This window comes from Micromys minutus (assembly GCF_963924665.1).
Source record: "Micromys minutus genome assembly, chromosome: 28".
Taxonomy (NCBI): domain Eukaryota; kingdom Metazoa; phylum Chordata; class Mammalia; order Rodentia; family Muridae; genus Micromys; species Micromys minutus.
Genome location: NC_137963.1, coordinates 18,666,273 through 18,691,451, shown reverse-complemented (window position 1 = coordinate 18,691,451; position 25,179 = coordinate 18,666,273). Strand labels below are relative to the sequence as shown.

General features: G+C 43.5%; 1 protein-coding gene across 1 annotated transcript in view; it reads right to left on the bottom strand.

The window, feature by feature from the left end:
• Window positions 1-21,832, bottom strand: part of SVEP1 (sushi, von Willebrand factor type A, EGF and pentraxin domain containing 1) — a gene marked incomplete at its 5' end in the record, with an annotated part of 166,163 nt that extends 144,331 nt beyond the window's left edge. Inside the window, one exon of the mRNA XM_080940297.1 lies at window positions 21,299-21,832. Within this exon, the coding sequence (XP_080796423.1) occupies window positions 21,299-21,832 (534 nt within the window). The remainder of the gene's footprint in view (window positions 1-21,298) is intronic.
• Window positions 21,833-25,179: the final 3,347 nt, after the last annotated feature.

The window sequence follows — 25,179 nt, the reverse complement described above, 5'->3', positions numbered from 1 at the left end:
TGTGTGTGTGTGTGTGTACATTTGTAGTATAGACATACTAAAGGGGGAAGTTCTAAAGACATAAACAGAAATTGGAATGGGCTGCAGCACCCATATAAACACGTATATTACTCAGTACTATTTCTGAATTGGGAAGAGCCCAACTCTTCGTTTAGAATAGGATGAAGCAATTTGTTTGTAAAATTCTATTTTTCCATGTTGGGAAGGAAAGCCTTTGTCCCATCCGTCCAGGACAGAGTGGGCTGTGCCTGCACCATCTCTGAGCCTCACTCCCAGTTAGTGTCTCCTAGATCCATTCAGAAGTCGCACCGGCAGGGACACTCCACACTCCAGTTCATCGTCAATTTGAACAGCTAGTTGACAAGGGACAGGCAGCTAACTGTAAGTAAGACACCGAGAACACAAGAAGAAGGAGGGAACAGGAAAGAGAGGAAAGGAAATTTCCTTTTTCATTGTGGCATTTTTGATAGCACACGGGGTAAAGTCTACGCTCGGCAATGTTTGGTCAAGGAGCAGAGTAGGTAAACTCTAGGATACCAAAGTGAGCTGGTCTTGAGTAGCAGGGAATGTGAGTGTGTAAACATGTACTATTTATACAAAAATATTCTAGGGGGAGTTGGATAGAATAGAGGGTAGATATGATTACTACCTACATGCCGTATAAATGGATGAATCTTTCAAAGGATAAAAATACTCTTGAAGGTAAGATAACATTTAATTTTCTTTTTGTGCCCTCTAGAATACAAAAATCATTTCCTGCAGTGTTAGCCTCGGCTCAGTCTTCCCTCCACGTTGACGTGCACATCAGCATATCCTATCTGCAGTTACTGCTCATCACACAGTGCTGTTTAAGCTGTGTGGGATGCAGAGACATGACTCGGTGCACCTAATACTGTTGCAGAGGACCCAGGTTTAATTCTCAACACACACGGTGGCTGGAAACCATTTATAATACCAGGGAATCTGATGCCTGTTTCTTATTTTCATGGGTACCAGGCACACATGCAGGCCGAACACTTGTATGCACAAAGAAATGTAAACAAACAAACAAACTTTAAGCTGTGATTCTGTTTATCCTCTTTCTGTTGAGACACTGGTGAGTATTTCCAGGAGCCATAAGCTCTATTGGCAAGTCAATACGTGAAGCTGAGGGCAGCAAGAATAACAGTGGTCCAGACAAAGAGTTACACAAGAGCTGGGTTTGGCATGTGCTGTAAAGATGGACAAGGGACAAGGGAGGACGCATGACTGAAGATGATCTACAGCTCTCCCCATCTTTGTGCTTCATCACGTTTGAGTAAAGTCACAATCCACTAAAACATTTTGTCATACCAGGGCTTCAGAGTCATATGGGTCTGTGGTAATGGCCAGGGAATGTGGCAGACCTCTGGAATTTTTCTTCTGTCTTTCTGAAATGGTTTACATCATCTGCTACAGATTTTTTTTCTCTCCAGAATACTGAATGAGACAGAGGATTTGCTGCCAAAGAAAAGCTGGAGATGGGCTCTGTATGGCAAAAGGTTATCACCATCTGCAATGTATCAAGCCCCTGATTTGCTTGTATAAATAGCTGGAAGGAACAGAGGCTCTGAGTCCAGCAAGAGTCCTCAGAATGATAAAAATGCAGGATTGTGCAATGCACATTTAACAAGGGAGATCCATCACTGTTACACAAGAGCGCACCCCCAGCTCCCACCCCGACCCTTCAAAGAGCTGTTGCAAAACCACTGGAGATGACGGAGGTGACAGTTGAAGCAGAAGGGGCCAACGCTCCCTCCTGAACTGTGAACTCTAAGCCACAGGAGACCACAATAGGAGCCACTTCGAGGATCAGACCACAGCCACCCAGGGCAACCAGCCTGCCCTAAGCATGCCAACTAGCAAAGGTCACCAGTCACCCTTTAATGAATTTCATACAGTGGACAAGTCCATCCTGTGACTGTGTCTGAGTACCACTTTGTCATGGAGCAGAGTATCAGTAAATTAGCCCAGAGTTTCAACGATTTCAACAGTGCAAAGCTGTAGTATGTATTCAGTTCAGGGGGAAGTCTATAAGCACAAACACTCATTGGAACGGGCTGAAACACCCATACGGACACATATATTATTCAGTACTATTTTTGAGGAAAAGCCCAGTCATCTGTTTAGAATGGCAAGAGGCAACCTGTTGGGGATTTCTTGTTGAGAAACATTAAGCACGAACTGAGCCCTAGAAGCTGTGTGGAAGACATTCCTCACGCTCACACCCCAACTTTCCCCAGGTTTCCGTTGTTAACTCAGTCACTCTGTTCGTTTTATGCTGTCTGATACTCGGCTCAGGGAATTATTTTCTTTATGTGTATGCAGTTTACAGGAAAAGCAGCTTCTCTGTTGAGTCACCATTCCCTAGATGTCACCCATTCCAGTCTTCCCTCCCCACATACCAGTTTGATCTCGTCCTAAAGCCTTCGGGATCCAGTGGGAGTACCTCAAGCCTTTTCTTGCACATCTTTTCTGCTGTTGTTTGTTTAATGGTATTATTTTGTTCCCTTCTATTGAATATATATACTTATTTAATATATATGTTATATACATATATACATATATCTACTTAAGGGTTTTGTATACATACACACACAATTCTTAAATAGAGGTAGAAAGGAAGAAAACAGTACAATCAAACAAACAACCAAAAAGAGGCACATAAAATATATACAAACACAAATATTTCACATATGAAATATTTAAATATTTAAAATCATAAAAGAATTGAGATTAGCATTGTACTTTAACTTTCTAACTGCAGTGTTTCTTCATTTCACCCACTTCTCTCTTCATTCCTTTTCAGGTTTTCAGCCAGTTTTGCCTTAATTTTAGTCCAGAGCTTGAGCTTGAACTCATGTCATCAGGTTTGGCGGCAAGCGTTCTCACTCACTGAGCCATCTCACCAGCCCTCAGCGACTCACCTGGAAACCAAAGGGGAACATGGCTGACTGTGGTGACTCAGCAGATCTCAAGCAAATGAGGAGTGAAGTGGCGATTCCAGCTTTTCACCATTATTTAAGATTCTTCTGAAGAGTCTAGCCAACCTACTGAGGCACATCATTACAAAGTGCTACTGTGTTTTGTGACTACTCTGCCCTCTCCTCCCTCCCCCCTCTATATGATATATACATACATATGCATATATATCATGTTTATCAAAAAAAATTTAGTGTCCTTAAAAGAAAAATAAAATTTACAGATTTCTAACCGAGAGAGAGAGAGAGAGAGAGAGAGAGAGAGAGAGAGAGAGAGAGAGAGAGAGAGAGAGAGAGAGAGAACAGGAAACTAGGCGTGTGTTTTCATCAAACCAAACAAAGCCAATGTTAGCTATTCCACCCATGCTGGGACTTTTGGAATGAACAACACTTTCTTATTGTTTGTAGGGTCTGAAAATTCTTCATAACTAGTTTTTTTTTCCAACATGGCCCCCCATCTTTTTCTGGTCTTCCAGAGCTTAGGTCCAAATTCTTTGCATAGGAACTTCTTCCAATTCTTCTGCCCTAAAATAAACACATCTCGGGGACCTTGTTCCTCAGTCACTTCTAACCTCACTGGACTAAAGCTAATGTTTGTATGTCTGGCTGTAGCTGCAAGGTATTGTGTGATAAATTAATCTCATGTTCTTATTCTGGGTGGGAGCCAGGCGTGGTGACACATGCCAGTAACCCAGAGTGGCGGAGGTACTACCAAGAGCTCAAAACCAGCCTGGGATGAATGAAAACCTGTCTCCAGACTAACATGAAAAGTTGCAAAGGAACAAAGAAATACATGCTATAATTTTTGCTCGCTGGATTCCAGTGTGCAGGACAAAATAGTACGCCCGAGACCAAACCCCGTCAGACTGAGTCTTGTTGTAATCCTCTGACCTGAAACTGGTAAATAGAAAAGGTCCCTACTGAGCCCCTGTAACACACAGACGCTGGGTTCAGAGTTTCCTTATGTGCTGTCTGTGAGAGAGGGAGCACTAACTGACGGAAATGTCAGATGCACAGCGGAGTATTTTTCAGCAACAGGGCTTTGCCATTAATGTCGCGATTTCCAATGAATTATGTTTAGCATGTCTCGTTTATTAAAAGTATTTACTCAACCTTCATAAACTGAAATTCTAGAAAGGGGAAAAATGTTGGCTCCGGGACTCTTCAGGCTATTTGTAACAGTCTAGCCAAATCACAGAGGAACCAGAGGGTCGGAGGCGAACTTAATCTCAGATTTATGGGTCCAGAGTTTATCCACCCACACACATGCCTTAGTTATTAAACAAGGACACACACCAGTTTGAAACGGACCCATGGGACAGTGCACCACATTGGAAAATGGTGGGCACAGGCGTTGATGACTAGCAGACATAGTCCAGACTATAAAACAACAGAATGGATTTGCAAGGGCCAAACAATTTCCCTACTTGTGACAACCTCCAGCATCCATTCCTTCCACACAGAGATCCGGAAAATCAGAACGGTAAAGACAGGCTCACCCAAATGCCAACCGCGTCACCAATACAAGCAAACTTCTAAGTTAGCTGGGAATAAGTATCAAGTTGGAACCTATTATTAACGTTGTGATAAACTTTATCAAACAATTACAATCCAGCTGGCAAGATGTCTCAGTGAGTAAAGGTCTTTGCTAACAAGCCTGACAACCTGAGTCCAACCCCAACAAGCTTCACATGGTGGAAGGAGAGAATTCTTTCCCACAGGTTGTCTTCTGACCTCCAGACGGCACCACACACACACCATACACACTCAATAAAATGTAATATACATACATATATATGTGTATATATATATATTTATATACATATATATATATGTCTACCTAATGTTACCAAGTAGTGTTTAGTGCTCAAAACCATATATAAAGAAGTCATTCATGTGCTTCACACCAAAACATCCAAGGACAAAGACAATCTTAAGTGCTACAAATATCGTTGGCAATTGGCAAGACATTTATAATTTTTCAAGTGAATTAAGCAAAGAGCAGAAGAATGCTTACTTAATGTGGCAGACAGAATTATCTTAAAACGAATGGCCAAAATAATAGTTGAAGCATCCTGGTTAAGTTCAAGAATGAGACAAAATGTCCTGTTATTTTCCAATAATGGGAATGCTAGCTAATACGTTGGGGGCAAGAAACAGAGATAAATCTAGCAATAAAAAATTATATATCAGATGAAAGGAAATCAAGATAACGAAATAGTGACAGAAGTTGAGAAAATGCATACATAAGCATTTTAATTATAAAATGTTATAGTAACAAATGACAATGAGTAGACTTAGAAATTCCACTGTGGGCTAGGGATGCAGCTCAGGGCTGAGGAGGATGCAGTTCTGGAGCTCAGGGATGGGGATGCAGTTCTGGAGCTCAGGGATGGGGATGCAGCTCTGGAGCTCAGGGATGGGGATGCAGCTCTGGAGCTCAGGGATGGGGATGCAGCTCTGGAGCTCAGGGATGGGGATGCAGTTCTGGAGCTCAGGGATGGGGATGCAGCTCTGGAGCTCAGGGATGGGGATGCAGCTCTGGAGCTCAGGGATGGGGATGCAGCTTACTGCTGACAGTACTGCTCAGCAGTACAACACTTGTTGACCATGTGCCAGGTCCTGAGTTCCAACACGGGCACCACAGACACACAAAACATACTCTTTGAAAAGTTCAGTCATGGCTATATCTGCATGATGACATATACCTGACACGTGTTATTTAGGAGGGGATTGTCTTGTAGAAGGAAAAAGGTTCATTATTCAACTTCAGAAATCAGGAAGTATAGTCCCGTGTATTAGTGTAAGTGTTGATGAATTCACACATATGTCATAAAGGTAAGAGTAAAGAAAAAAGCCCAGGACAAGACGGGTTTAGTGCAGAATTCTATCAGAACTTCATTGAAGACCTAATATCAATGTTCTCAAAACTATTCCACAAAATAGAAACAGAAGAAACACTACCAAACTCATTCTTCAAAGCCACAATTATGCTCATTCTTAAATCACACAAAGACCCTACAAAGAAAGAGAACTTTAGACCAATTTACTGGATGAACACTGATACTCAATAAAATTCTTGCAAACTGAATCCAAGAACACATCAAAACGATCATTCACCATGATCAAACAGGCTTCATCTCAGGGATGCAAAAATGGCTAAATATACAAAAAAAAAATCAATGTAATCCACTATATAAACAAACTCAAAGGGGGAAAAAAACACATGATCATCTCTTTAGATGCTGAGAAAACATTTGACAAAATTCAATACCCCTTCATGGTAAAAGTTTTGGAAAGATCAGAAATTCAAGACTCAAACATAGTAAAAGCAATATACAGCAAACCAGTAGCCAACATCACACTAAATGGTGAGAAACCTAAAGCAATCCCACTAAAATCAGGGTCTAGACAAGGCTGTCCACTCTCCCCTTACCTATTCAATATGGTACTGGAAGTACTAGCCAGAGCAATCAGACAGCAAAAAGAGGTCAAAGGGATACAAATTGTAAAGGAAGAAGTCAGAATATCACTATTTTCAAATGATACGATAGTATACTTAAGTAACCCCAAAAATTCCACCAGAGAACTCCTAGAGCTGATAAACAACTTCAGCAAAGTGGCTGGATATAAAATTAACTCAAACAAATGAGAAGCCTTCCTCTACTCAAAGGATCTTTACCAATCCTACACCTGATAGAGGGCTAATATCCAATTATACAAAGAACTCAGGAAATTAGACTCCATAGAATCAAATAATCTTATAAAAATGGGGTATAGAGCTAAAAAAGAATTATCAACTGAGGAATATCGAATGGCCGAGAAACACCTAAAGAAATTCTCAACATCCCTAGTCATCAAGAGAAATGAAAATCAAAACGACCCTAAGATTCCACCTCACACCAGTCAGAATGGCTAAGATCAAAAACTCAGGTGACAGCAGATGCTTTCGAGGATGTGGAGAAAGAGGAACATTCCTCCACTGTTGGTGGGATTGTAAGCTGGTACAACCACTCCAATCAGTCTGGCGGTTCTTCAGAAAATTGAACATAGTACTACCTGAAGACCCAGCTATTCCACCTCTGGACATATACCCCAAAGATGCTCCACTATGGACAAGGACACATGCTCCACCATGTTTATAGCAGCCTTATTTATAATACCAGAAGCTGGAAAGAACCCAGATGTCCTTCAACAGAGGAATGAATATAGAAATTGTGGAGTACTACTCAGCCATTAAAAACAATGACTTCATGAAATTCCTAGGCAAATGGATAGAACTTGAAGCTATCATCCTGAGTGAGGTAACCCAATCACAAAAGAACACTCATGGTATGCACTGAATACCCAAAAAGCTCTGAATACCCAAGAAACAATTCACAGAACTTATGAAGCTCAAAGAGAAGGAAGGCCAGAAGTTGGATGCCCTGGTTCTTCTTAGAAGGGAGAACAAAACACTCATAGGAGAAAATAAAGGGACAAATAGAGGAGCAGGGATTAGAGAAAAGATCATCCAGAGACTGTCTCACCTGGGGATCCACCCCATATGAAGCCACTAAACCCAAGCACTATTGCTGATGCCAAGAAGTGTTTACTGGCAGAAACATGATATAGATGCTTCTTCAGAGACTCTGCCAGAGTCATACTGATACAGAGGAGAATGCTTGCAGCTAACCATCACACAAAACATGATGACCCCAATGAAGGAGCTAGAGAAAGGACTGAAGGAGCTGAAAGGGTCTGCAACCCAATGGGAAAGACAAAATAATCAACTAACCAAACCCACCACAGCTCCCAGGGGCTAAAACACCAACCAATGAGTTTGCATGGAGAGACCCATGGCCCCAGGTGTATATGCGGCATTCTCTGGCATCAGTGGGAGGAGAGGCCTTTGGTCCAGGGAAGGGTCATTTTCCCAGTGTAGGGGAACGCCAAGGTGCTGAGGTGGGAGAGGGTAGTTGGAAGGGGGAGCACTTTCATGGAGGCAATGGGAAGGGGGTATGGGATTGGGGGAAGTGTATAACATCTGTAATGTAAATGCAGACAATAGCCAAAAAAAAAAAAAAAAAAAGTCAGAAACTGGGACAGTAGTATTTTCTTGCTTCATCTAAAAGTGCTAAAGGCTAAACTATTTTCACAAGGAACTTTGCGGTTATCTTTAAATTAAAGGTATTTTCACTTACAAATCTTCTTGTTTTATTTTTATTTATTTATTTTTCACTTACAAATCTTTTTAGGTTACAGTCTGTTGGAAAATAACAAACACCGGGCGCCTGCTTTTCAAAGTTAAAGGCAGCATTTTCTTTTTTACTATTATACTTACTTCTCACAGGAATATCACGTTATCATCATCAGCCTCACTGTTAAGATAAAACCATTTCAAAGGATGCCTTAATCGTACTTGGTGGTCCCTAAAGGTTGATATCTCCTTCGGTGCCTTAAACAAAGTGGGATGTTTGCTGGGAACCCATGCTGCTTTCTCAACCAAGGCCAGGGAAAAGCTGAACCCCAGGAAAGCTGGAAAAGGAAACAAGAGGTCTCTAGGAACTGAGGTGGCTCCTCCTCCCTTCAGTCTTCCAAGGACAACACATCACGTGGTGTCTACCTTTCCCCATCTCCATGCTCAATTTCCTTACATTGGTGGGATTCCTACATCCTGTGTGCCGACTCCATTATGTAATTACCGGTAAAACCAAACTAAAGCAAACACAAATTTGTTCTCCCTAAGCTCTTCGTACCCCGGCCCATACTGCTCGGGAGAAAATCATAAGGAGCCATCTGGACCTCCGAGAGACTGATAAAGCCAGAGAAAGTCAACCTCCTTGGGTGGTCAAGACCCGAGGTGGGTGAGTGATTCTCAGTGAAAGGTGTTATTGATTGACATGTGCTGAAAACAGAGGTCTACAAAGAGAAGAAATAACCTAATGGTATACGTAGATGTTTCCAGTAGAGAATGATGCAAAAATTTATCAGGTCAACTTAATTTCCAAACAAATGCCAGTCCTGGGCAACATGGTGTGGAAGCTGGGCAAACCAAATATTTTTTAGAAAGTATCAAGATATTACTTATGATCCAAAGTCATTAGGAAAGGAACAGTATATTTTTATGATATATTTTAACAACCAGGAAGGAAAACATTAGCAGGTGTTTAGGATGTATGAAGAAGATGTGGGGAATCTCATTGTTCGGCTTAAAGTATTTTGGCTTCCACAGCACTGATCTGCAAAACTTCAGAAAGTCAGAGAGATTTCAGTTCAAATCTATTAGGAAATGGAAGGTTAAGAGGGGTAAGAGCTGAAGGGAGACTTTTAAGTTCATGAACTTATGATGTATTGGATTTGTTACAGTTACGTAAATTTATTTTTAAAAAACATATTTAATTTGTGACATTTATTAGCATTCCAAGTAGATGATATTTGCAAGATTTCTGTATTTTTCTTCTCACTCTTTTTTGCACAAATAATCACATTAATTAAACATGGAGTAAAGTACTCTGTTTATATCTTTAGAAAGTACAAGCTAAGCCCCAAATGATTTAGGGTTGAATTTTATTTACAGATTAGATGCTGCATCATGAGAGAACCTTAATCTGTGAATCTGACATACAAAATGCTACAAAACAGGGATGTTTTAGCTCCATCCTGATGTCATGAGAGGGATGTTCTAACAATAAAATTTCTGTCCACAAGAAAGATCATAACAGTATTCTATAAAATCACCTACAGGTTATGTGTTCATGAAATGTAGATAAATTTCATGCTTAGAATTAAATTCTATCCCCAAGATATCATATCATAAATATGCAAATATTCCAAAATCAAAAATAAGTTCTGAAGTCCCAAGCCTTTCTGCTCCTACTCAAATGGGGCCTGTATTTATATTCTTAGTCGGGAGCTGCTGTGATATTTATACCTGCCATGGTTCCAAGGTGTGAAAGCGTTGTCTCTAGGGGATTAAATAATCTGTACCGTTTACTTGCATGCATGCTTTAGAAACCTGGGTGCTCTTAAATCTTCATTGAAGGCTTGGGGAGATAGCTTAGTGGGTATGAATTACAGCATGAATTCAGACCCCCAGAACTCACAAACATATTGGGGCTCAGTAGCCCATCTGCCTGGAACCCCAGTGCTTCTGTGGAACAGGAGGCAGAGACATGACACTCTGCTGAAGCTGGACATACACACACATCAGCAAGCACATACATACCAGTACAATCACACACACACCCCAGCACGCACACACATAACACTACAAACATTCACATGTGCAAATGCATATGCACACATGCAGCACCTTGATTTTTAATAAGTTTGAACCTGCAGTATTCTAAACTAAAATTTTGGGGGGTAGAGGTGAAGGTAAACTTTGAAGATATCAAAACCAGAATAAATGGAACTTAGTTACAAAACCAATAAAATTCATAGGCTTAATCTTGAGCTGTATGATTGACAGTTACACTTAAGGTGCCTAGTACTAAAAATGTTAACTTCTTTTCTTGAATCACATTTTCATTTTAATAAAGAATATGACTTGGGGCTGATATTGCATTAGATAAAATTAAGAACTCATAAATCTGGACAAATAAAGGTGACTTGAGCACATATTTTGTGACTTGATATGATCCTGTAACGTCTGCAGGGCATGGCCTCTACAGCGATTGTCCTGGGATGTGGGGGGATGGGTGCTGACACAGCCACAGCACATGGAAATGCACATAAGAAACCACTGTATGAAAATATACGTAAGAAACCATTGTCTGGACTGCAGGGGGCAGGATCAGTGAGGACAATGAGGACCAACAGGAATTATCAGGCACCTCTGATAGCATTAGTTAAAATGGTAGCCTCCAGTGCTCATAGGCCATGGTGGTGGTGGTGGTGGTGGTGGTGGTGGTGGTGGTGTGTGTGTGTGTGTGTTTGTGTGTGTGTGTGTGTGTGTGTGTATTGTATTGTACCATTACCACTCTTCTACCAGCTGCCCTTTCCAGAAAGACTTACAACCAACATCAGCTTCAGGCACACACAGGTACATCTTATATGCATTAGACCTTCTAATAATATGGTGTACACAACAGTGTTTCTTTGCCCACTGCTGAAGAGTTAAGACTTGGGCTAAAACTACCTGGATCTAAATTCCAGTTTGCCCACACATCTACAGTATGATCTTGGTCTTACCCACTTCCTCTGTGTGCCCTGGGCTTTGAGGATCATGACAATGATACTATTTAATTGAGGTTTCTCTTGTGAAGTCTCATGACTTCACATAGGAGAAGTGCTGTCAGGGATGCCTGGTCACTACCTGTCACTCAGCTCTATTTGCAATGACTTAATTCTACTGAGTTGCTAGAACAGGCATGTCGACTACATAAATCTCTAAAACCAACATTTTTATTAGGAACTGTGTATGCTTGTGGAAGCTGACAGAGTAGCTCCAGAGATTCCGAAAAAGTGTGATTCTTGGACAAATAACTGCCTGTTTACATATGAGACAAGAAAATTTTGATATTGCTCTGGTCATGGAATGGAAAAAAAATGGCTCAAAGAACCTATACCAATGAGGACTCTAGAGTTGACTAAAAGTAGTAACATGTGATCCAAAGCTTAGAGCATGCAGATCTCTGAGCCTTAGGTCACCACACAGACTTCTCTCTATAGGAGCTAAGATATGATTCCCTAACCCAATTTTAAAGGGAAAGCTGCAGGGACCCATGCCTGGGTGCCATTATTCTCAATGATTCCTCTTGCTTCAGGAAGAGGAAAATGGTCTGAAGGGTGAACTGGTTCATTGATCGTTTAAAATGAAGAGCGTCTCAACTGTCAAGGAATCATCGAGCTACCCTTTGCTGCATTGACATTAATCATGTTAAAAGGGTGACTGTTTGAGGACTCTGAGACTATAGTGAGTACTATCTCTAGGTCCTTGGGAGATATAAAATCAGCCAATGAGTGCTACAGAAGAGTCATGCATTAACTACCCTGAATTTTTGATTCCTTGGTTTCCCTGTATTAAGTTGTGCATATTGACAGCGAATATATCAACGTGACAAGCTCTAGAATCATCCAGGAGATAAGCCTACTGCAGTCTGCATAAGAATGACTCCCACCGGCTCATTTATTTGAACACTTGGTTCCCAGTTGGTGGAACTGTTTGAGACGGATTAGGAGGTGTGGTCTTGTTGGAGGAGGTCTGTCACTGGGAGCAGGCTTTGAGATTTCAAAAGATTTGTGGAATTTTTCTCTCCCTCTTTCCTGTGGTTGTGGATTAAGATGTGAGCTCTGAGCTCAGGCTGACCCTCTGAAACTCTAAGCCAAATTAGGTACTTTCTTTAATAAGTTGCCTTGTCCTTTATCACAGCAATAGTAAAGTAAGCCACTTGTGAAAGATTATCTTGATCATGTTAGCTGACATGGGAGGACCTTTAAAAAATGTGAGCAGCACCATTCCCTGAGCTTGGGCCCTGGACTGAGTGTGAAGGGTCCCAACACTGTTAGCTCCCTGCTTTCTGACTGAGATGCAAAGTGACAGCTGCCTCATGTCTCTACTTCTGTAACCTCCCACATCTCAACGCCTATGCCCTTGGGCTGTGAGCCAGCACAAACCTTGTCCTAAGCTGTTTTTGTCCGGCTACTTTATCACAGCAACAGGAAAAGCTGCGGAAACATTAGTTCATTAGAAACATTTGGGGGGAGAATGTCAAATGAAGTACTTTTGAAATTCCTGAAAAGAAATTCACTATTGGTATGACAGCCACTTGTGTTGGATAAATACTGACTTGAGTTTTTTGACTTCCAGGCTGTGAAAGAAAGGGAATTTTGAGATAGAAAAAGTTGGAGGAGACAAGGGGGAAACCAGTAACTCTCTCTGTGTTTATGTGATGTCAGAGGTTAGCCCTTGCCGAGCTCTCTGGATCACTGTTCAGTCTTCTCTCACCTTCCACATCAGTAGCACATACAACATTAGGCCCTGGGGTTGTTATACTTAGACACCAGCCCATCGATTGGATACAGTTGTTTCCAAGGCTCTCCTCCCATGTAAAGCCATGCATCTTTGCCTTGTAGTGCTGCAGATTGAACCCCGGGCCTCAAATCTGCAAGGCATCCGCACCATATCCCCAGCCTAGTTCCACCCAGTCACCTTCCTCTCTGCACCTCTTGCTCCTTCCCAGACTTCTCATACCAGCATCTTTGCTTGAGGCTTCCTTGATTGCCTGGAGACCACTCTGCTAGCGTGCAGAGGATGTGTGAGTGATGGAGAAATGAACTGGTAGCAAACCTTAACTGTGCCTGACATGAGGAGGTTTCCAAAGACCTGAGATTCCCTACTGTCCAGTGGTACTCAAGGCCAGAATGGACACTAGCTCCCAGTGTTCCACAGGAATTAAACACCAACTACCACTCATGTTGTCTTTGGCATCCGTCCTCTCCTTGTCTCTCTTCTTTCCTCTCCCTCCCATAGTTGCTTGGATCCCCTCCCAGATCAGCTACCTCTTACACTCAGATGCTCTTCCTGGCTTGTACTTCCTTCCAAAATCTAAGCCAAGAACACCGGCTGCATTTCTAGTCACTTCTTCAGTGCATAGGCTGAGAGTTAAATCAATGCCTCTGTCCAACTGATTTAACAACCGGCACATAGGCCATGGGCCTTCCCTCTGCCCATCTGGAACAAGGGAAACAAAACAACGCAAGAGAGGAGAGATCTGTTACTCTGTAAGAGCACTGCTCTCTGCCCAAACCTAAGACCCCCATCCTGGCTCTGTTTGTCTGTCTTCATCTCGGACAGAGGAAGGTGCCTCTGGAGAGGGAGGGGTGTGACTGACTTTGCAGGGGTGGATCTGCACAGGACCCATGAACTCCGAGGAACATATTCTCCTCAGCTGTCCGTGTTTCTCATTAACATGGGGAATGCTCAGTGCTCCGTACTGCGAGCCATGGGTCTTGGCACTGAATCTAGGACGGCAGGGGAGAAAAAAAAATCTCATGTAATGTCCTTTGCAGCTTACTTGCAATGTGAGGTTTTACTAATTAGATTGGGCTGTGTACAAACGGCCTTAACTCTGGTATCTTTAAGGCCAGAAAATTCCAACAGCGACTTCCCGAAACTATCACTTTTGAAGTGACACTCAAAAGCCAAGCGTGCATAGTTTGAGAGGAAATGTAACTGAAGAAAGAAAGAGCCGGGCTAGAAATTGTGCTGTGGGGAAAATAAAAGCAGAAATAAGCAAATCATGTCTTTTCATTTTTCTCCAGGTTGATTTCAGGTTCTGCCAGAAAGGTAAGGCTATGCAATGGGACTAACGCGTGCAAATAGGAAGGTTCTAGAATAAGGGAGAATGAGTGAGCCACGACGAACAGAGATGCCCCCGAGAAAGCAACATGCATCTCGGCTGACAACAAGAAGCCAAGAACCTGCCTTTTGTTGATCAGAACAGAAGCTTGGGAGCTAGGGAAAGTGAATCAACCAAGACAACGGATCCTCTGATGCAATTGCTTTTAACATGAGACAGCATTAAATCTTAGAGGACATCTCCCATCCCCGAGAATAGTCTCTGTTGCTCCTTATTAGCAAGAGTGTGAACAACTGACAGAACATCAGCCATTGGCCTGTCCACGTCTGACAAACCAAGGAAGACTGTCTCCCAGCCTCTCGGCAACGAGATGGAATCAGCTATGCCAACCATCTGCAGCCTCAATCCTTGCTTGGTCTTATATCTTGACTGTTGGCTCTACTGTTCTGAGAGGTGTCCAGGCACCAAAAGACCACTGATTTGCAGGTTCTTATGTGTGCCTGAGGTCTCAGGATCTGGTGTGAATTTTGAGGGAGTAAAGAATAGATGGACTGAGCAGGAGGGTACTGAGGGTGACTCTTGCCTCCAGCACAGGGTCCCTGCAAACCACGAGACTCGATGCTCTATAACCCCGGGCACAAAACCAAACTGAAATTCTACCATTTCAACTTCCAGCCAATGAACTTGGATATTGTTGTTTTGAAAATAGAGCTGAATTGTGGGGCAGGATGCTGCATTCTTATGAAGATTAGGGAGGGGGAAGCAGATATTTAAAAAGAATTTTAGGGGCTGGAGAGATGGCTCAGCCGTTTGGAGCTCTTGTTGCTTGAGGGGGCCCTGGGGTTTCCTCCCCATACCCACACAATACATATACATGCAAAGCATTCACGCAAATAAAACAAAGAAATCTTAACAAGATTAAAAGCATTTTATGACTGAGTGTAATCATACTGGAATGTACTTCTCAAAGTCCCAAAGGTAGTGTCCCCTTTCAGTCACTTTTATTCACATACAAGATTGATACGTCACTTTCTAGTAAACCATTCATGTTCACTACAGTTACATTTACAAATGGAGGTATGTATATTGAAATTTATAGATATATTTTGTGTAGATAATTACTGGTCCTATTCTGGGTGTCTTTTTGCACATGTGCACACGCGCACACACAACACAACACACACACACACACACACACACACACACACAATTTGTTTGTTTGAGGCAGAGTCTCATATAGCCCAGGCTGGCATCAAACTTGCTCCTAAGCCAAAGCTGACCCTGAACTCCTGATCTTTCTGAGTCTACCTCCCAACTGCTAATATTAGATATATATTCCATGACATCTATGTAAGACAAACAGAACTGCTAATTAAATTGCCAGCAAAATGACAAGACAGAGAGATTTTAATACCACACACATACTCAGAGTTTTATTCAATTTGGGACAGTGTCCGGACAGTTTCTCAAGTATAATTTTATTGACTCTCTAGGCATCAGATATGTCAGTACCTGGCCTGCTCTTCCTTCTCATCAACAAAGCTTCCTGAAACTAAGGGCGGGCATAAGCTCAAGTCTCGATGAATGAGACATGTAGGAAAAGAATCTGTGTCCTGTGACAAGAGTCCTCTTAAATGGAGTGTGACTGTCTCTACCTTTTTCTTCTGGCTGAGGTCTTGGAGTGACTTCCTGACTGTAGATAGAAACATGCAAAGGAGAAGGAGGAAAAGAAGGAGAGGACACAGGGGAATATGGAGAGAAGGGGGGAGGAGGAGGAGGGAAGGGAAGGGGGATATTTACAAAGTGCAGTATATTAAAGACTTATGGATAGAAATGTGGACAGGTGATGTCAAGACAGGAAGGTGCCCACATCTCAGGGCTCGTGCAGGCTACAGAGTTCACTACTCCAGCCCTAGACTTTTTGGTGCATGCCAGGGGTGGTAGCTAAAGAAAGTGTGCTACACCGACGTTTATCCTTTCCAGTCAAGTGTGGTGATCACAGGTACCCTCACACACGCTCCGAAGAAGGTTGAACGGTTCTAGTGGCACGTGATTAAAAGCATGCAGCTGTGATCTTTCTTCTTTCAGCAATGAAACGTGCTGAGTGGTAACAGAAAGGTCTATGTTAGTAATGGGAGTTCTTCACAGTAAGGCTTCGTATGAGGTGAGGCTGGAGAGACGGCTCAGTGGTTAAGGAAGCACATACCTTTGCAGAGGACCTGAGTTCGGTTCTCAGCACCCATGTTGAAAGCTCTTGGACAAACACTTAGAATTCTGGTTCCAGTGGATCCAACACCGTCTTCTGACCTGTCCTCATACACAAAAAGCCACATACACACATGTATGATTGAAAATAGGTATTTTTAAAGGAGAAATAAAGTGTCCACCTTGTAAGAGGTGAAAGAGTTTAGCTGTGTTTCTTTGTATATCTGTGTATTTCATTTGAAGGCCAAGCCACAAACCCATGTCTGATCTATATGTCAAAACAGGGTTAGAGCCTCACTAGCACCATGTCCTAGTGTGGGCTCTCTTTTGTCACATTTATCTAAATATTGTATTTTGTAACTAAATATGCCCATCAGGGGCTTGAGAAGGCTATAAGGAAGGTTTCTGTCTGGACAAGGACTGGGTCCAGCTGACCTCTGTCCCTCCTCATAACTCAACCAAAATGAGGATAGAAAAATAAAGTCAAGGCAAGGTTCAGCTAAAAGAAACATTTGAGAAACCTCGGCTTGCTAGTCCCAGATGGCTCTAAAAAGAATAAATACACCAGGAACCTCGCTGGCAGGCAACCTCTGCTTTCCAGGACAGTGCACAGGATTTGGAAGGGGAGCTGACGACAGAGTGAGTCTTGAGGCGAACACTGTGCCCTTGACTCACCCCCCAACTTTATGTATGGATCAGAATTCTCAGAAACTCAGGGCAAGCCTGGCCAAGCCAAACAGGAGAGCTGGGTCAGGCGTGGCTTCCCAGTGCAGCCGGGCTCTCCTTGACACTAAGTGGCAAGGAGTGACATTAAGAGTAAGCCCAGCCCTGATGGTCTGTTGAATACTGGGAGTGGACGCCATTGTATGCCCGGAAGTGAATTCTGCATGGTGCAGCGATTTCAGTAGGAAGAGAGCATCTCTCTGTCTCTACTTCATCCCTTAAGAGGGGGAAAACTTTTAGAGTTTCCTACAGTTCACAAGAAAACTAGATTCAATAGATTGATAAAATGATAGGTGTCATGTAATTGGCAACTGAGGGGTTGGATTAAGATGTTTGCCATCCAGGAAGAAAAAAGAAAACAACAACTATGCCCAAATTAAAAAAGGGGTGGCTAATAGTCCTCAAATGTTCAGATGTGTGCTATAAAAGAAACAGCTATAGAACTGGGCAGCATACACAAGACCATATCCAGCCTTGCTAATAGAGGGCTACATTCCCTCACACACAAAATCAGGGAGTATCTAAATACTGGGGTGGGCTGGCCAGTCTGCGTCCTACTTCCTACATGGACACCACACTGGAGTGCAGTCTGGTGCCATTTTCTGCACAGTAAACTTGGTGCACACACACTCGAACGCAATGATAGCCCTTCAAAAATTTACACTTAGAAGATGGTCAAAGATGTTGACAAACATGTAATAAGCCGTTGGTTATAGCCTGCATATACATTGATAGTTAATCACAAGATGAAGTAAGGGTACAATCTACAGTGGGACATTATGTGACTTTAAAAAAAACCCTGATAAATTTCCCATTATAAATAGCGGGATGAAGAACAGGTGACACAGAAACATAGAGTGACATAGAGTGAACATCTCCTTCACTTTTAGGTGCACACTACTTATGCATTATACATAGGCATGTTACGCATCTATTATGTATCCAAATACCACAGTATGTTTATGGGAAACTTTTCTAATTGTTTCACTTTCCATACATTACCGGTAAAGTAAAACTTATGAAGAGGGAAAGCAATGAGTTCAAGAGACTCAAGATCCAATAAGAATCTGATTGCTAAGTATGGTGGCGCTCGCCTGTAGTCTCAGCTACATGGGAGGCTGGGATGGGAGCCCCTCTTTTTCTAGGCCTTCAAGGATGGTCAGCATTGGAAGATTCTGTCCTACACACATGTACAGGTGGCAGACTAGCTGGACTTTGTGGAGTATAAAGGAAAATAAAGACACAAGGTGAGGTGGGGGATGGGAGATTGATGGAGGTTCAGGGCTAGGGCTGAGAAAGAGACAAGGGAAGATAAGACCAAGATGCATCATATACATGCGCGACAAAGACATACAGATACAAAAAAATGATGATGTTTTGATACTTCAAGAATAACTGCTTAAAATAAAAGTTAAAGGATGAATTGGGCCTCTTGGTTCAGGCCTGTCACACCAGCTACCCAGGAAGCTGATGTGAGAGGATCGTAGCCCAGGATTAGCCTGGGTGCCCTAATGAGACCTTGCCTCATAATAGTAAAAAGTTCAAAGGAATAATAAAAAGTGAAAAAAACAGAGAGAAACCTGGGGCTACAGCTCAGTGACAGAGCACTTACTCAGCTTTTGTGAGAGTCTTGGTTTGATCCTTAGTACGTTGAAAGACAGATAAAAAGATAGGTAGATGCTGTAAATAACTAGGTCTAAATTTTTAAAAGTATTTACAGAACTTTTGAAAACCTATAACTACTGACTGATAGAAAAAGTTGGAATGGGCATAACACTATTCTAAAAATGTATTAGCTCCCAATTCCTTCAATGTTTTCTATAGCAAAATCAAAATCCTTACGAGTTTCATTGGAACTATATGAAAATAAATTAAAAACTGACACTGTATAATACCTAGGAGTGAAAAGACAAACAAAAATGGGGATTCTTTTTCACTATCTCACACTTAAATGCATTGTAAAGTTACAATAACTAAGTCCTCTTTGTGAACTTTAAAATCAGATAAGATGAAATAGAAGACCAGGAGGGAGCCAAGTCCTATTCATATTTACATGGTTAAAGACACATTGCACTAAATTGAGAAAGGATTAATGACTAGTGAGCAAATTAGTGAGCTGGGACAATTAACAGTCCTAAAAACTGAGACATCATTGCATGGGCCCCTAAGCACGTTCCAGATTAGGCAACCGTTAAGTGGAAAATATTCTGGCAGCAAGACAGTCATTCTAACAAGATAAGCAAATATAAAAACTTTAAATTTTTTCTTAAATATTTTTTTATATGTGTGAAGGCTTTGTCTGCATATGCCTCGTGTCTATACCCAGTACCCAGGGATGTCAGAGGAGGGTACTGGATCCCCTAAAACTAGAGTTAAGGATGGCTGTGAGCCACCACGTGGGTGCTGAGACATGACCCTGGATCCTCAGCAAGAGCAGCAAGTCCTTTCGACTGCTGAGCCTTCTCTCCACAGCCATCCCAAATCTGGGTCTCAAGAGCAGAAGCTGATAGATTTGATCAAATAAAAGTCTCAACTATCCATTCAATGAGACTGTAATAAACAAGTAAAATTTTAAAAAACTTAAAAAAAATTTATTCACTGCATGTTCAAAGAGTGTTGCTGGCCTTACTACAAAAACAGTTTATGCAAGTCACTAGGAATAAACAAATATGCCTGTAGTGGCAAAAAGGGCTCTTTTCCAGAGCAGGCTGGAAAGAAGAAGAGATAAATACCCAGTTAATTCAATAGCTAATATTATATATAAGATGATTGTAACAACTGAACTTGCTAGAACCATTCCTCTAGTTAGTTATCAAGTTAGCCAATAATGATTATTTTTAAATCATATATTCACATGCATATAACAGGAGAGTGTAAATATACCCAACTCTCCAATGGAGGAGGTGGTAATATGAACCAAACCAAGAAGCTTAAATGTTCATATATTTTACTAAATAAAGCAATTTAGAAAGCCCTCCCAAAGAAGCAATCGAAGAGGGGTTCCTAGACTCCCTATTTTAAAGGCATGAATGTGTGCTCCCCACAATCAGTTCACACCCTTCAAGTTGTCAGAAGGCGGTAGATATGGCTTGTGGTTAAGAGCACCGGCTTCTCAGGTAGATACTTGGATTCTGCCGCCAGCGCCCACAAGGCAGCTCACAACTGCTTGTAACTGCAGTTCCAGGGGATCCAACGTCCAATGCTGACATGCCTCAGGATGAATTAGTGTACATTTGAATCATACACAACCGCTGAAGAATGCAGGCTGCAAAACTGTATGTTTGCAAGTTTGTTGAAATAATATATGACTAACATACTGGACAATATTCAACTGTATATCCGCTGGAATTTTAAGGATAAAGAGATTATTCGGGTTCCCCATGCTCTTTTGTTTCATTTATTCTACAAACATTGCCTTGCCTTAACTATTTCTCAGTATTTCAAATTATGATCAACTGTGCATTACTTAGAAGTTAGGAAAAAGACGCATTTTTTAAAAAGAAAAAGTCTGCCATATGACTTCTGACAGATGCCAAACATTTATTTAGGAAGACCTAGAGAATAAAGTTTTGGTGGCCAATGGTTGTCATCCTAGCGCTTGGGAAGTGGAGGCAGGAGGATCATAACTCGGGACACCCTCTGCTTTGTTGTAAGTTGGAGAGCAGTCTGAGAAACACGAGAGAGCCCATCACAAACAAGTAAACAAAGTCTGGAAGCAAAGTTGCGAAGTCTATGTCGTGACAAAGAATCAGGGCTGTCCCCAGCTCACTACGTGCCCCATCTTCACAAATATTTGTGAACCATACCTGTTCCAGCTTGTATACACAGTTTCTGCACAAGCTTAAGGTTCCTTCCTACTAGGGTCCCTTTGAGAAACGTGACACCTCACTAAGCATTTAAAACCCATTCCAGTCTGAACCTCAGAAGAACAGCAGGAGAATGGTCCTATTTGTGGGTCTAGGGATGCTAGCCTTGGGCACCTTAAGCCTTGCTGGAGTTGAACCGGGCTGGAAGGCTAGAGAAGAGGACCGCAGCGGTGGACAGGAGGGGCCCTGGGACGCAGGCTGGTGGGTAGGGGAGTCTTACCGCCGCTTGCTGGAAGGCGCCCTTGGTGTAGGTGCCACCACCACGGTAGGTGATGGCTGGGATCTCCCGGCTGAGCAGCGCGCACTTGTGCTGGTGCGCGCGGCTGGTGGAGATGTAATCCACGCGCGCCACCACGTTGTTTTTGGACGAGAAGGTGACGATGGCCACGCGCGTGGCCGTGGACACCACGGGAAAGTCGGACAGCAGCTTGCGCACGAACTTGAGCTCGTTGAGGAAGTTGGTTTGGCCCACGCTGGACGACTCGTCCACCAGGAAGACGAGCTCCAGGCGGCTGCTGAGCTCCCGCAGGCGCCGCACACGGCTCCGGAACGCGCGGCCCAGACGCTCCACTTTGCTCCCCACCGCCTCCTCCTCACCGGACGCGGGAGGTACGGCCAGTCTGCCCAGAGCCCCGGGCAAGGCCTCGGGGAACAGGCGGAAGCTGAAGTTGCGCGAAGGGGCCATGGGCTGGAAGTTCGTCCAGCCGGACACCAGTGCCAGAGCCCAGCAACAAAAGGCCAGACCAGACCACATCGTGCTGGGGGACCGAGCGGCGGCCCCGGGGAGTGAAAGGCGGCAGTCCCCGAGGGCGCAGAGGGGCGCCAGGGGTCCTGCACTGAGCGGAGGGGACCAGGGGTAGCAGCCAGCCACAAACCTCAGCGCCCTTGCATGTGACACTGGGGACACGATCCAGACTCCTCTGGCAGCTTGGGGACTGGAGGGATCTGCTTCTCTGGCTCTCCCGCTATTTGGTCTCTCTCCTCCTCCTTCTCTCTCCCAAAGCCTATAAAATGTTTGAAGGAAGGGGGCAGTGAAGCCAGAGTCGCTTCCCTCCTTCTGTCTGTCCTCTCCTTCCTTTTCCCTCTCCAGTCCCTATCTCTCCTCTGTCTCTCTCCGCCCCCTCTCTCTTGCCCGGGATCCAGCTAAAGACTCTTGGAGATTCCATGACTCCAGAACCCCTCGCCTGTCACGCTGTCAACATTCCCTCACAAGATCACTGATTGATCCCATATGTCTGGCAAGGAGCTGCGGAGGAATTCGCTGGAGAAGGATCTGGATACCGAGAGTGCCACAGTAATTGGAAACACTGTAGAGGAAAACACACACACACACACACACACATGCAGGGCTGGCAGAGTTGAAAGCATGCTTTGAAAACTGCTTGCTCACCTTTTGAGGTTCATGCCATTCCTGGGGGGTGGGGTGGAGACACGCGTCTAAGCTTCCCAGAGTGGATATTTGTGTAACCTTCCTGAAGGGCCTGTCTGATTAGTGGTACAGCAGAACCTGTGGAAGTCACAGGGGATGGAAGGGCCCACCCCTGCACATCGCAGATGCAGAATTATGGTACTCCCTTCCTTCAGTTAACCATCCCTGCATTTGTTCCTTCTTTCCTCCACATAGCAGCTTGTGGCTCCATAGGTAACAAGAGGATCAGGGAACAGCTGACACTGATGTGTCCTTTAGGAATGAGTAGCAGGTAAAAGCAATGTCCCCATCAACTTGACATTTCCACGAGAAATGCATATGTATGGTTACATATGTTTCTGTGTGCACACATAGATATATAAACGTGTGTGCATAATTACAGCTGACCTTGGTTAAACAAAAGAGCTTTAGAAGGCAAACGACCTTAGCCAAGGCCAGGCAAGCCTTCAACGAGGACCGACGTTTATGCTCAGTTTTTAACTATTCGTAGAGACCCTGTTGTCTTAAAACCCTCTTTTTTGATCTGATTCAACAAATTAGATCGGCCTGGCATATATACCCTTTGGAATACCAGCTGCTACTTGGGGTGATTTTTTCCAAGGAAGACCTCAAAGTTGTGCATGCATGAAGCACATACTTGTTACATGAAAGGTGGGGCCCTTGGCTCAAAGGCTCCAGCTAGGAATCAGGAACCCCGTGTAACTATATAATACCCCATCACCTCCAGGCTTTGGTCCAGTGTCTGCTTTTATTCTGCCTTGGAATAAAATGACCCCAGAGTTTCCCTGCCCTCCAGCAATGAACAGTTTAACTCTAACTCTGATCAATGACCTTCAGCATGAGAGGTGTCAGAGCACAGGCCGAATGGTAAGGCTCTTGGATCAATTTCCCTGACATGAAACCCTGGCTGTGGAATTTATTGGTCGTGTCAGTTTGCTCATTTGGAAAATGGGGTAATAATAACATATTAAGGATTAAATCATAAAATAGTAAAACTCTTAGGAATGTGCTCAGAACACAGCATGTGCTCAATAAACGCTGGCTGTTCCCATCACCGCCTTCATTCATGGATGCTGTCCAGGTCCCATTTCCAGCAGCCCTTCCTGATCACCAAGAACGTACTTAGTCACATGCAAAACACTAAACACTGAAAAGTGAGATAGAACCCCATTCCCGCCCTCCGGGTCAGGCTACATCAGAGGAAAATGTAGCTTTGAGCACAGTTCCACAGTTGTGTGTGTGTGTGGAAGAGAAGCAATGAACAGTGAGAAGGAAGATCTGGATCTTCTGAGAAGGACTAAGATCTCACCGGACTTGGAACTCTTTTAGAAAGATTTTCCGAATTTCATCTACTCCATGTTATTCTAAACGGATCACTAGGAGCTAGCATTCAAGGACCATGGCAACTGCTTCATACACTGTGTGTCCCAGGGAGGTAGATAGTTGCTTTAAAACCTTCTAGCTGCAAGCAATGAGCATCCAGCTTCTCCTTGTTTAAACAAAGAAAGGGTTTATTGGCTCAAGTCAAGAAACTGGGGAAAGGCCTGGGTGGTGAAGTCAGGCTTGGAAACTGAAGGCAGAGTGGGGCCTGTCTGAATCTGTAGTCCCAGCATTGGGAGGCTGAGGCAGGAGGGTTGAGACTTCCAGACCATAGCAAAATCCTGTCTCACAAAGAGAATAGGGTGTATGGGTATGGTAAGGGCTTGGGGAAAATGGCTCGGTCTGTAAAGTCCCTGACAGGTAATCAGGAGGCACTGAGTTCAAAGGAGGAGGAGGAAGAGGAGGAGGAGGAGGAGGAGGAGGAGGAGGAGGAGGAGGAGGAGGAGGAGGAGGAGGAGGAGAATGGGATTGTCTTTAATGTAGCTTTCTGAGAGCAAGGACAGGCACAGAGTCATTCCCCCACTTAGCTCATATATTCACTGTAGCTAACCTTCAGTCTAGTCTCATACACCTAGGCCTTCCCTTTAAAAGCAATGGAGGCCCTGAATTTCAGCTGAGCACAAAAACATCTGGAGTAAAGGTTCTTCTTCTTCTTCTTCTTCTTCTTCTTCTTCTTCTTCTTCTTCTTCTTCTTCTTCTTCTTCTTCTTCTTCTTCTTCTTCCTCCTCCTCCTCCTCCTCCTCCTCTTTCCCTCCTCCTCCTCCTCCTCCTCTTTCGTCTCTCCCTCCCCTCCTTTTTCCTATCCCTCTTCCACTCTCTCCTTCCCTCTCCCTCCCCCACCTCTTTCCCCCAAGATAGAGTTTCTCTGTGCAGCCTTGGCTGTCCTAGAACTTACTCCACAAAGTAGCTGGCCTTGACCATACAGAGATCCACCTGCACCTGCCTCCTGAGTGCTGGAATTAAAGGTGTGCCACCACTCCCTGGCTGGCAGCAGACACCTTTAGTTGTTGACTCTCTCCTTCATAATTTGCCACGGTTTTCTGTGTAGAACACATAGAGCCAAAGGAGCAGGCCATGAGGAGTGTGTTTTCAAGGGGTTGAACCTGCCCTCTCTGCTTCTGGTCCTAAGAAGTGACCCACCTTATATTCCATATGCTCTCATGTCTAAGGGATTCTGGGGGCTCAGCCACCCCAGACTTAACTCTCCTAAGCTGTCAAGCACTAGGCACTAAAATGACAACAGAGGTAAATGCAGCACTCTGCTCTAAAGCAGTGCTTCAGGACAAGGGGGT